The sequence below is a fragment of the Microtus ochrogaster genome, linkage group LG7_11 (genome assembly GCF_000317375.1).
Source record: "Microtus ochrogaster isolate Prairie Vole_2 linkage group LG7_11, MicOch1.0, whole genome shotgun sequence".
Lineage (NCBI taxonomy): Eukaryota > Metazoa > Chordata > Mammalia > Rodentia > Cricetidae > Microtus > Microtus ochrogaster.
In genome coordinates this window covers 21,409,429-21,420,731 of record NC_022032.1, presented here as the reverse complement: position 1 = coordinate 21,420,731, position 11,303 = coordinate 21,409,429, and the positions used below count along the sequence as shown (strand labels likewise).

The window sequence follows — 11,303 nt, the reverse complement described above, 5'->3', positions numbered from 1 at the left end:
GAGGGGACAAAGAGCATGCCTCTAAGAACCTGATCTGAGAGAACAAATCGATTCCCATGAGAACTCTTTCGTTCTCTTTGGAGAAACCCGAGTCCCTCTTAAAGGCTCCACATCACCTTCCCGTATACTGGCAACCAGACTTCATCCTAGGTTTTGGCAAAACAGACCACATCCAAGCCACCAAAGCAATCACCTTGAGCTTTTGTTCATTTGTTAATTCATTTGTTAATTCTGAAAGTTCTAGTTAAAGTGTTGGCCACACACTGTCAAGGTTGCTCCGTTTAATTTTTAACAATCTAAACATCTATTGAGAGCTTTGGTATGTACAGACTACCGAGCCCACAAGAAAGACCAAGACCCCGGTAAAGGCCTGGGCTCTGCCCTTCAGAGTTCAGTCTGCAAACACTATCGCCTACTTAGCTGCACACTTGCAGTATAGTGGCGAGAGCTGGCTCGAGGGTGCCTTCCCTGCATTCTAGACAGTCACAGCCAGATCTCATCAGAGATCCCAGACATGGCATGCAGCCACACAGAGACCGATGGCTGGGTTTATAAATTAAGTCCATGTCCAGCCCGCGGATATGTGGTAGGAAAGAACTCGAAAGTCTGGACCGATTCCCCAGATGTTAGAAAAAGAAAACAACACTCTTAAAAAATTGTGACTTTTTAAGACTGGGCCCAGAGCAATGATCGTATTTGTAACCTCCTGCTAGTTCAACTCATTAATAATTTACAGTAATGTGGGCTCCAACTTCTACTTAACTGCACTTCAAAGGGTTAGAGTCGCATTTACCACTGTTTTATTTAATGTAGCCATGATTAATTCACTAAGCAATTATTTTTTCTTTGTCCTTTTAGAGGAGGAGCTTAGAGTGATTTCCATAGGGTGTTGTTTATCATTGGAAAAATCTTTAAAGCAAGCACATTTTGCACGCTCTGTCTCTCCCTATCTGTCTCTCTCCGAGTTTCTCTGCTGTCTCTGTCTCTTTCTCTCGCTCTCTCTCATCTTTTGCTTCTCATTTACAAAAATTTAATTGAAACGGTTTTGAACAAATGCCAGGCAGTCTTTCTGCTTAATAAAACCTTGTGAAAGAACAGTTCATCTATTACCTTGTCCTTGTATCTCAGAATTTGCTAGATTAATCTACTAGCAAAGTGAATCAGTCACCATAAACAGTGTTTACACAATACCGAGAACTCCGATGGGTGAAAAGCGGCCAGCCCTGGGATGATGTTCTCTGTCTCACTTGGTAACAGGTCAATGGACGAAACCTCCTCTCCGTTGACTTCGATCGGACCACCAAGACAGAAAAGATCTACGACGACCACCGGAAATTTCTTCTGAGGATCGCTTATGATACCTCTGGGCACCCAACGCTCTGGCTGCCTAGTAGCAAGCTGATGGCCGTCAATGTCACCTACTCTTCCACGGGTCAGATCGCCAGCATCCAGCGCGGAACTACGAGTGAAAAAGTGGATTATGATGGACAGGGGAGGATTGTATCCCGGGTCTTTGCTGATGGTAAAACGTGGAGTTACACATACTTAGAAAAGGTATGCCCGTGTTCTAGCGTTCCCATGGGGACGGGATGACTCGCATTCTCCAACAATCACACCGAGCAGGACGAGAAGGAAAAACACAAACACAGCAACACATGACTGAGTCCCGTTTGTTATTCTAAGCATCCCCGTGGCAGTCACGGAGATGCAGGATGATGAATTTCTGTATTAGCAAAGTAGTTTCGCCTTAGTTAAGTTCTACTATCTGAGACCCTTTTAAGTGATTTACGCTGTAAACAAACACGCTAACACCGCGCACCTGCCAAGCTCCTGCACTGACAACATTCACAAATTAGACCCAGGGCTTGCACGTCATTTGTAAATAATTTCTGCTCTGGCTCTTTCATTTAAGAGAGAGCTCACATTAGTACAGTGAGAGCTGTCAGTTTGTGTGTTGTCCCTGGCAGAGCTTCAACGGAACCATAAAAAGCATGCAGAGCCTATTTATGCATTATTAACCAAAAGAGGCTATTTTCCTAGAAAGCCGTACTGTCAGATACCGGGTGATGTCTCTCTCTCATTTGCATGGGAGAGATAAGCATCATGACTTGGGCCGATTCCCATTCCTCAGAGCTGTGCACAATGCCACAGATGGGGATTCAGAACTTGGAGGTTTACACACGCGTAGGGCACTAAGCCTTAGGCGGTGCAGCCTGAGGTTTGGGCTGGGATCAAGAGAAGCGGAATGGGGAAGAAGAAAGGGGGGAGGGGGTCCTGTAACTCGCTTCTTAAAGAACAGAATCCACCAAAGAGCATTTCCACGAGTGTTTCATCTGCCTTTGGGACAAGCGTTAGCCACAGAAAATGATTAGCTTTTGAGTGCTTATATACCTCAAATCTCCCAGCGCTGTATTCCCGATTACACAGCTCCTGAGTTACAGCCTCAGCTCTTGGCGTTCACTGCCTCCAACCCTGTGGACGCTGAAAGTTAAACAAGGAAAGGTCTGTCCTCCAGAGCAGTCGTGAGCCACGCATTTGCCTCAGCAATGGCGTTATCCACTAGAGGCGCTCCACCGAACCCCTTGGTCTAAACCTAACCCTTTGTTCATGAGCCTATCTACTTCACAGCCTCCCCAAACCAGATTCAGAAATCAAGGTAGGTTGCTACCACCTTATAGCACCTTGCCACCTCTCAATGCTTCCATCAAGGATCCTCCTGGCCGGACTCGGGGCCATGGACTGTCAGGTGACAAACTCCCTTCTGCCACTCTAGCCACTCAGCAAGTTGTTTAGAGACTACAGATAAGCTCCCTGTAACATGCCTGCCTAGGAACATATCCTGCACCTGACATGTATTTCAATGTCTAGTCCAACCAGCCCCAAGAGGAGTTCTGCAGGTGGGAGGGGCAAAGACAGGAACATTTAGACTAAGTGCATGGCAGGACTAACAGAAGGAATACCCCACCCCCGCAAAATAATGCATGTCATAATTTGACTTAAAAATGTTTAAAGGAAAGCAAAGGGAGCCTTGTTGGTTAGAACTACTTTCACACAGCGACAAAGGCCGCTCTGAAAGTCATCTTCATGTCTGTGTGAGGATCAGAAAACCCAGCGGGACCTTCCTTCTTATCATCTCCTAAGTTCCTAAAATTCCCCCGAGACTGTATCTGATTCCTACCTAGGATAGGCACACCAAATCCAAACCTATTTATAGAAAGACCAGTAACAGTTAACCAATCGCCATCAAATAGGACTTTAAAGGCCTGCAGAACTACCTCCCATGGAGATTTGGTAGTTCAAGCCTTCCTGGGAAGAACACCGGCCGTGTGTTAGCCAGCTTTCTGCTACTGCAACAAAACGCCAGAGACATAACCTGCTTGGGAGAACAGTTTTAGCGCTCAGATGACTCGGTCCCTCATCACTTGGCTGTACTGTGACAGGGTCTGTGGTGAAGTGACACAGCAGGGGGCCTGTGTCAAAGTTGCTCATCTTATGGGGCCGGGAAGTAAAGGGAGAAGTGGGGTTCCAGTGTCCCCTTCAAAGGCATGTTCCCAATGATCTAACTTCCTTCCGTGAGGCCTTGCCATTTAAAAGTGTCACTACCTCCCAATAGGATCACAGACTGGTAGCCAAACCATCAACATAGGATCTTTGGAGGGGACATTTCATATCCCAGTCATAACAAGTAAAAAGTGTTGCTGCTCATGGCCACAGAAGAGACTCTTCCGGAACCTGAGTTGTGAGACCTGTTTTTTAATTCAGTCGGAAAGGAAAAGAATGGGTTTTGACAAGAGATTAGATTGCATGTCCATGTGAGACTCAAAAGAATAAGTCCCAGGGGCTCTGACCTCACCGTCCTCCCAGTTTGGCTATCATTCGACCTTTTCTAATGGGGGTCATAGGAAGCTGCATCTCAGAAAGACCTGCCCCAGGTTGGTCCTTCCTTACTCAGGCAAGCTCAGGGTTGACCTTCTCTCTGGTGGCTCAATAAGTTGATGCCAACCATCTTTCTGTAGGGGCCTGGGTGTGGGTAGTAGAGATCATTTTTATTTGTATGGCTAGTTTCTTCATAATTTAATACCAACACTTACAAGGCCCAGAAACCGTGATTGTAGCTCCTGAAGTGAAATTCATTATTTCATATCTGCAGAAGGAATTATCAAAATGTTAGGCTTGTCTATACAGATCCAAGATTGAGACACCACATCCAAATCCATATTTCCGTGAAGGGTGTTTACAACTCTGGTTCACTGTGCAGCTGATTTAGCCCTGTTTATTGACATTGATGCTTTATGTACACATTATCCATTTAGGGCTAATTCTGTGTCTCTTCTTCATAAATAATATTTTGGCTTTGTTCCTCCCCCCAGATACACAGGAAATTAAAACCTGATTTGAGTGGCTCTTCAGCCAAATGAGGGGGAAGGACACCTTACTAAATAATTGCCAATTATAGATAGGATTGCATTTCCCCTCTGCTATTTTCCCCTTGAAATATTGTCTTTAAACCAGCTTAGTCCGTGCCTGCATTATGACTTCTCCAAACCCATCGACAATCTGCTGGTTGGCTGGGAATGCCTGGAAAAAGAATGCCGCAATCATGGCAAGTAGCACATTATGAATCTTAAGCCACTAATTGCAGAACCCTTCACAATTAAGCATCCAAGCAAATTAGGCAGGAATCATTAACACTATGTAAGGTCAAGGATAACTCAATTAAAATGAAAACCATTTTTTTTTTCAGGCGGAATGTCCCTGTGTGTTTGTGGTCACTAAATCTGCTTTTGTGCCCCCCCACACACACCCCACCAGCCCCCACCCCAATTCACCAGCCCTGGATAACAGCCTGTGTTCTCTTCACAGTCCATGGTTCTTCTGCTCCATAGCCAGCGGCAGTACATCTTTGAATACGATATGTGGGATCGCCTCTCTGCCATCACCATGCCCAGTGTGGCTCGCCACACCATGCAGACCATCCGGTCCATCGGCTACTACCGCAATATATACAACCCCCCAGAAAGCAATGCCTCTGTCATCACGGACTACAATGAAGAAGGGCTGCTCTTGCAAACAGCTTTCCTGGGAACAAGCCGGAGGGTCTTATTCAAGTATAGAAGGCAGACCAGGCTATCGGAAATTTTGTACGATAGCACCAGAGTCAGTTTTACCTATGATGAAACGGCAGGAGTCCTGAAAACAGTAAACCTTCAGAGTGATGGTTTTATTTGCACCATTAGATACAGGCAAATTGGCCCCCTGATTGACAGACAGATTTTCCGCTTTAGTGAAGACGGAATGGTAAATGCAAGATTTGACTATAGCTATGACAACAGCTTTCGAGTGACCAGCATGCAGGGTGTCATCAACGAAACTCCACTGCCCATTGATCTGTACCAGTTTGATGACATTTCTGGCAAAGTTGAGCAGTTTGGAAAATTCGGAGTTATATACTATGACATCAACCAGATCATTTCCACGGCCGTAATGACTTATACGAAGCACTTTGATGCTCATGGCCGCATCAAGGAGATTCAATACGAGATATTCAGGTCACTCATGTACTGGATTACAATTCAATATGATAATATGGGCCGGGTAACCAAGAGAGAGATCAAAATAGGACCCTTCGCCAACACTACCAAATACGCTTACGAGTACGATGTTGATGGACAGCTCCAAACGGTTTACTTGAACGAGAAGATTATGTGGCGTTATAACTATGACCTGAATGGGAACCTCCACCTGCTGAACCCCAGCAGCAGCGCACGCCTCACGCCCCTGCGCTACGACCTGCGGGACCGAATCACCCGCCTGGGGGATGTGCAGTACCGGCTGGATGAAGACGGTTTCTTGCGTCAGAGAGGCACAGAGATATTTGAGTACAGCTCCAAGGGGCTTCTGACTCGAGTTTACAGCAAAGGCAGTGGCTGGACAGTGATCTATCGGTATGACGGCCTGGGACGGCGTGTTTCTAGCAAAACCAGTCTGGGACAACACCTTCAGTTTTTCTATGCCGACCTGACGTACCCAACGAGAATCACTCACGTCTACAACCACTCCAGCTCAGAAATCACCTCCCTCTACTATGATCTCCAAGGACATCTTTTCGCCATGGAGATCAGCAGTGGTGACGAGTTTTACATCGCCTCGGATAACACGGGGACCCCACTGGCTGTGTTCAGCAGCAACGGGCTGATGCTGAAGCAGATCCAGTACACTGCCTATGGTGAAATTTACTTTGACTCCAATATTGACTTCCAGCTGGTAATTGGATTCCATGGAGGCTTGTATGACCCGCTCACCAAATTAATCCACTTTGGAGAAAGAGATTATGACATTTTGGCAGGACGATGGACAACGCCAGACATTGAAATCTGGAAAAGAATCGGAAAGGACCCGGCTCCTTTTAACCTCTATATGTTTCGGAATAACAACCCTGCAAGCAAAATCCATGATGTGAAAGACTACATCACAGGTAAGGTTTTTTTTTTTTTCCTTGCCAAGTGCTAAATTACTATTACCATTAGATTAATACACAAAGTAACTAGAATTGACCTTTTGGATATATTCATTTCTCTAAGGATCCATAGAGAAACCACAAAGGGAAAATGAAATACAGTTACTTCCCACTCTGCCTGACTATGCTCAAGGCCATGGTTTCTGAAATGACACAGAATTCAATCATCTAAGGAAGGGAAGAGATACAGAGAGCAGAAAACATGCTAAATTCAGAGTCCCGAAATTGAAATACTAATCGCTACAGTGGTATGGCTTTATACTCTAGTCTCTCCCCCCACCACTAGACCCCCCCCCAGCCAAGTCCCAGTTGCTGTAATGGTTTGCTTTCCGTCATCACGATGAAATTCCCAAGATCGTCACCTACGACAAGGGAAGGTTGATTAGGACTCACGGCTTGGGAGTCCCAGCAGCCCCAGCACTTCAGACCTGCAGCAAGCCAGCCGGCTGTAGGTCAAGTACTTGGAGGAGCAAGCCAATCACATTATCAGCCAGGAAAGGGCCGGAGGGGGTCAGAATGCCATAATCCCCTTCAAGGGCATACCACAAGGACATGAAGACCTCCCACATCCTTCCCCTCTCCAAGGCCCCACCACTTCCCAGCAGAAGTACTCCAGGAACCAAGTATTTAGTAAGGGCACACGTGACAACAATGAAATGGGACGGCAATGGCTGCAGACGTCAGAGTGCACAGAATTCTGCACCAAATCGTGACTACCTCAGAAACATCTCCTGCTGGGTTTCCCATACATATGTACATTTTTAATGGGAGTACACCACATGAAACACGCCTTGCCTCACCCCTGAGAGATGCCTCCCACCCTCCTCAGCACCATCGCCTAAGGACAGTAATGGAGCAGCTTCTGGCGTCAGTCACTTGGTCCTCTTCCATGACGACATTGCTAACATCCACACTAACGTCATCGCTAATGTGGAGTGATGACCAGGCTATAGGATGGGGGCCTTTCCAAGGTGGGATCCGTGTGACTCTTGTAATGGAAACTTAAAGAATCGAATTGTACTTCCGCCACCACAGGGGCATGTGTTAGAACACAGGCAGGAGCTTACAAGTCCCGCTGCGGTCCCCGTACTGGACTGCCATGGTCTTCCATCCTCTTCTCTAAGAATTTTAGATTCCCCTGTTTCCAGCCTCCCATCCCTGGTTTATTCTGCCATATTTCAATGCATGCTTCTCGAAGGTTTATTCCTGTTTTCTCTAGTTGTTTGCTTGAACTTTTTTCTGCTGTGTTTTGGCTTCTGTTGGCCGCCCCATCAGCCCACCTATGTTCCAGCTGAGTATTTGAGGCACACCAAGGAGTTCTTCCGTTTCTTAGGACCGGTGTGGAAAATGCTACCCCTGTTCACTTCACATCCGCTTTCTACCTTTCCAAGTGACACGGAGTTTTTCCCGTGGCCCTTCCAAGAGCCCAGCTGTAAGCCCATTCCTTCAGCTTCACCAGCAACTGTCTCAGCAACACCCTGGAGTGTTCTCAATCAGCGCACATCCAGATCCCATTATCTTGATAGGCAATGCTTTTCAATACTAAAGACCCCAGGTTTCCTGTGAGCACACACTGTTCAGAAAACAAGAAACTGCCCTAAATCTGTCAGTATGCGGATGACAGAATTTTCCCCCAAACTTAAGGCCTCCCTGTAACCGTGTATACACTCTCCCGGGAAGGTAGCACCTTGCGTCCCCTGTGAGCCCTGTGGAGACCTCTCCCCACCCCACTGAGAACACACACTCTGCCACCCCATTTAACAGAGAGAACAGCGCTGATATTGCAGCCACGTGACACCTGGACAAAGGACCTGCCAGCCTGGCAATGAGGTGAGAGTTTGTGCCCTAGAGAAGGAAACGGGAAGCAGGCAGCTCTCCATCATCCTGACAAGCAGTTTACCACTGGTTATGTGAGGTGCTGACAGGGGCTGACTGAAAGACTGGAGAGCCCACAGCTCCCGAATTCATCTTCTCCTAGCAACACGGACTGCAGGGAATGCCATGGCAGCACTTTCTGAAAAACATCAAAGGAGCGACGGAACGGCATAAAATATATTAGGTGAAATGCAATTTCAAATTTTCCAGCAATGTGCTTAATATATAAAATAATCTACACCCAACTGTACTCATAAAGCGGCAAGCCCGCTGAGTGGCTCCGTAAATCATAACCTCCAGAAGAGAAGAAAAGCCTTATTCTTTGCTTAATGGCTTTCGGCGTCACGTGGCAATATTTGAAAATACCACTGTTAGAGGTTCCCATGTTCTCTCCCCCAAAAAGTTAGTCTCCACCTGTGCACAGCGAGGCTTTGAAGTCAGAGCTAAGGGACACCAGGTTGGCCGGCTCTCGGCGTTCGTCTTTGATTAAGAATCAACTTATTTTACTCTCCTCAATCTAGGGAGTTTTCATTAGTAGACAGTGGCTCGTGGAAGTCCCAGGGTCTTTGCACAACGGCACTTTGAGGGCCAGTCACACAACTTCCACTGAAGACGGGCCTTTCCTAAGCACGAACTTCATTTGTTTTCTGCATCTGTGTCTCGAATTCTCACGCTGCCCTGCTTTCTTCCTCTTGCCGCTTTTATCACTATTACCGGCACAGGACGCAATTTTGCGCTTCTGACAGTTTGTCTACCCCGTCTAAGTGAGTATCTATTACTCTCCATTTTCTGCAGCGTTCACCACAGCTCTGCTGTTGAGGTTACTGTCTGCGTGTCTAAAAATAGACAGCGGATTTACAATGGTAGGAGGAAGGCAAACGTGGTCTCCTTTCCAGATGAATATTTGTGAAATTGGGTTCTGGTTTTCTTTTCTTTTTTTTAAGATAAGGATGTAAAATGGGGGAAGCGCCCCATAAACTCTTACCACCTCTGACTCTGCATGGTCTCCTTCCAGATGTTAACAGCTGGCTGGTGACTTTCGGCTTCCATCTGCACAACGCCATTCCTGGATTCCCCGTTCCCAAGTTTGATTTAACAGAGCCCTCCTACGAACTTGTGAAGAGTCAACAATGGGACGACGTGCCGGTAAGAGACCAAAGAACGGAGGGAAGGCCATGAATGGAGTGTTTGTGTCTTGTTTACCCACAATTCATAGAGCTGCCCCCGCGAGGACTGCGCCCAAAGCAGCTTTTCTGTTCCGTCTTTCCGTTTTCTTTCTTTTCACGCTTTTGAGGAAGGAAAACCGACAGTCACATTTCTGTTCAGCGTGCTAGGGCCCCGTGGAACAGGCCAAATCTGTTTCTGGCGATGCTAATAAAAACATTGAACTACGCCATCAAAAGGTAGTAAAACGCAGAAGCTTGTGTTTCTCGTGGAAGGCTTCTGCAGAAAACCCCAGGAAAAAGCATTGCTGGCACCTGGGAGCTGAAGGCCAGACTCAATAAACAGGAGAGTGGGGATTCAGATTTCCAATTAGCAACCCAACAACAGTACCAGAACAGCATTTGCAGAAAAGTAAAACGAAACATGTCCTCTAGCAGGGCTCTGTCTGTGACCTGGTGTTCGTAGACGTTTCCTGAAGCCAGCAGATCAGGAGGCCTGGTCCTGGGGTGAGAAGTAAAGCTAAGAAACAGAAGGGACAATTGACAAATCAGAGCTGCTGGGTCAGGAAGTGCCTCTTTAAATTCCCGCCATTCAGGGCTCAGAAAAGAATGCGCATCAAAATAACTAGAGATCGAGAAATTGGGTTACCGCTTAGTGATAAAAGAACAGAGTTCCTAGGAAGGTTAGTCCGCACCTTGAGCAATTCCCTACCACTTCCGTGAAGACAAAGAGGCAGTCATGACTAAAGCACACAAATACACACATGGCACACACAGTATTCACAGATGCATTTTTCTGATAAAGTTTCATTCTTAGCATAAAAAAAACTGTGTTTCAGGTGGCATTTAACATAATAACCAAAATTCACCGAGTATCTAGGGTCTAGGGGCCATTTTAACATTGCTTCCTTTTTTCATTTTATATATATATTTTTTTAAAAAAAAAAAAACTGTGTGTACAGAGATTTGCATGTGTGAGTGCAGGCGCCCTTGACCTTCAAATGTAGATGAGGGCATAGGATCCCCTGGAACTGGAACCCCAGGCAGTTGTGAGCCGTCAGGTGTCAGCGCTGGGAACCAAACCTGGGTCCTCTTGAAGAGCAGTGTGCTCTTAACCCGAGAGCCTTCTCTCCAGTCCCCAGCTTAGCATTCCTCCTGGCAAACATATCTGCCCTGACTAAGTGCCATGAAGATGCTCTGAGGTCTCCTAATGCATCTGCACATGCATGTCCTATCTGCACGACATAACATGTCTGAACGCACTTTAGTCTGCCGGTACAAATGGACCTGCCGTCTTTTCTCCTAGGCAGCCTTTCAGGGTGGCTCAAGTTCTCTGTCAAGAAAAGTGCCTCCTAAGGACAGCTTAGGGAATCACGGGTAAAGACACGGGGCAGCCTCCCTAGTGCAGGGGCTGCAAATGAAGCCGCTGTTTCCGTTTGGCCGGACAAATATCTGCTTGTATAAGTGGCTGGGTTAGGATACCCCAATTGCAAGAAGTTTGCCCGTGGAGATAGTCCATTGTCTTTCCATCTGCCTGAAATACTTGTTTTCTAAAATTTAAGTTCTCACGCCCGGATGGCCCCTAGTCTGCTCATCCCAGGGCACTTCCACTCCGCAGTCACACTGGTGACCCTCAGCTACAAACTGTTCAGCAAGACAGGAGGCACTGAGGACTTACAGCATGGGCATTTAAAGTGTAGGAGAGCCTGGTGACCTTTAGCCTTTTCTTTCATCTGTGGCTTTCTCCG

At 46.7% G+C, this 11,303-nt stretch overlaps 1 protein-coding gene across 5 annotated transcripts in view; it reads left to right on the top strand.

Annotated features, from left to right (window-relative positions):
- Tenm3 (teneurin transmembrane protein 3) overlaps window positions 1-11,303 on the top strand; it is a 1,721,676-nt gene that overhangs the window by 1,708,634 nt on the left and 1,739 nt on the right. For all 5 annotated transcript variants that reach the window (XM_026786916.1, XM_013352002.2, XM_026786915.1 and 2 more), the window contains 3 exons: window positions 1,258-1,554; window positions 4,864-6,475; window positions 9,408-9,538. In XM_026786916.1, coding sequence (XP_026642717.1) covers window positions 1,258-1,554; window positions 4,864-6,475; window positions 9,408-9,538 — 2,040 coding nt within the window. The remainder of the gene's footprint in view (window positions 1-1,257; window positions 1,555-4,863; window positions 6,476-9,407; window positions 9,539-11,303) is intronic.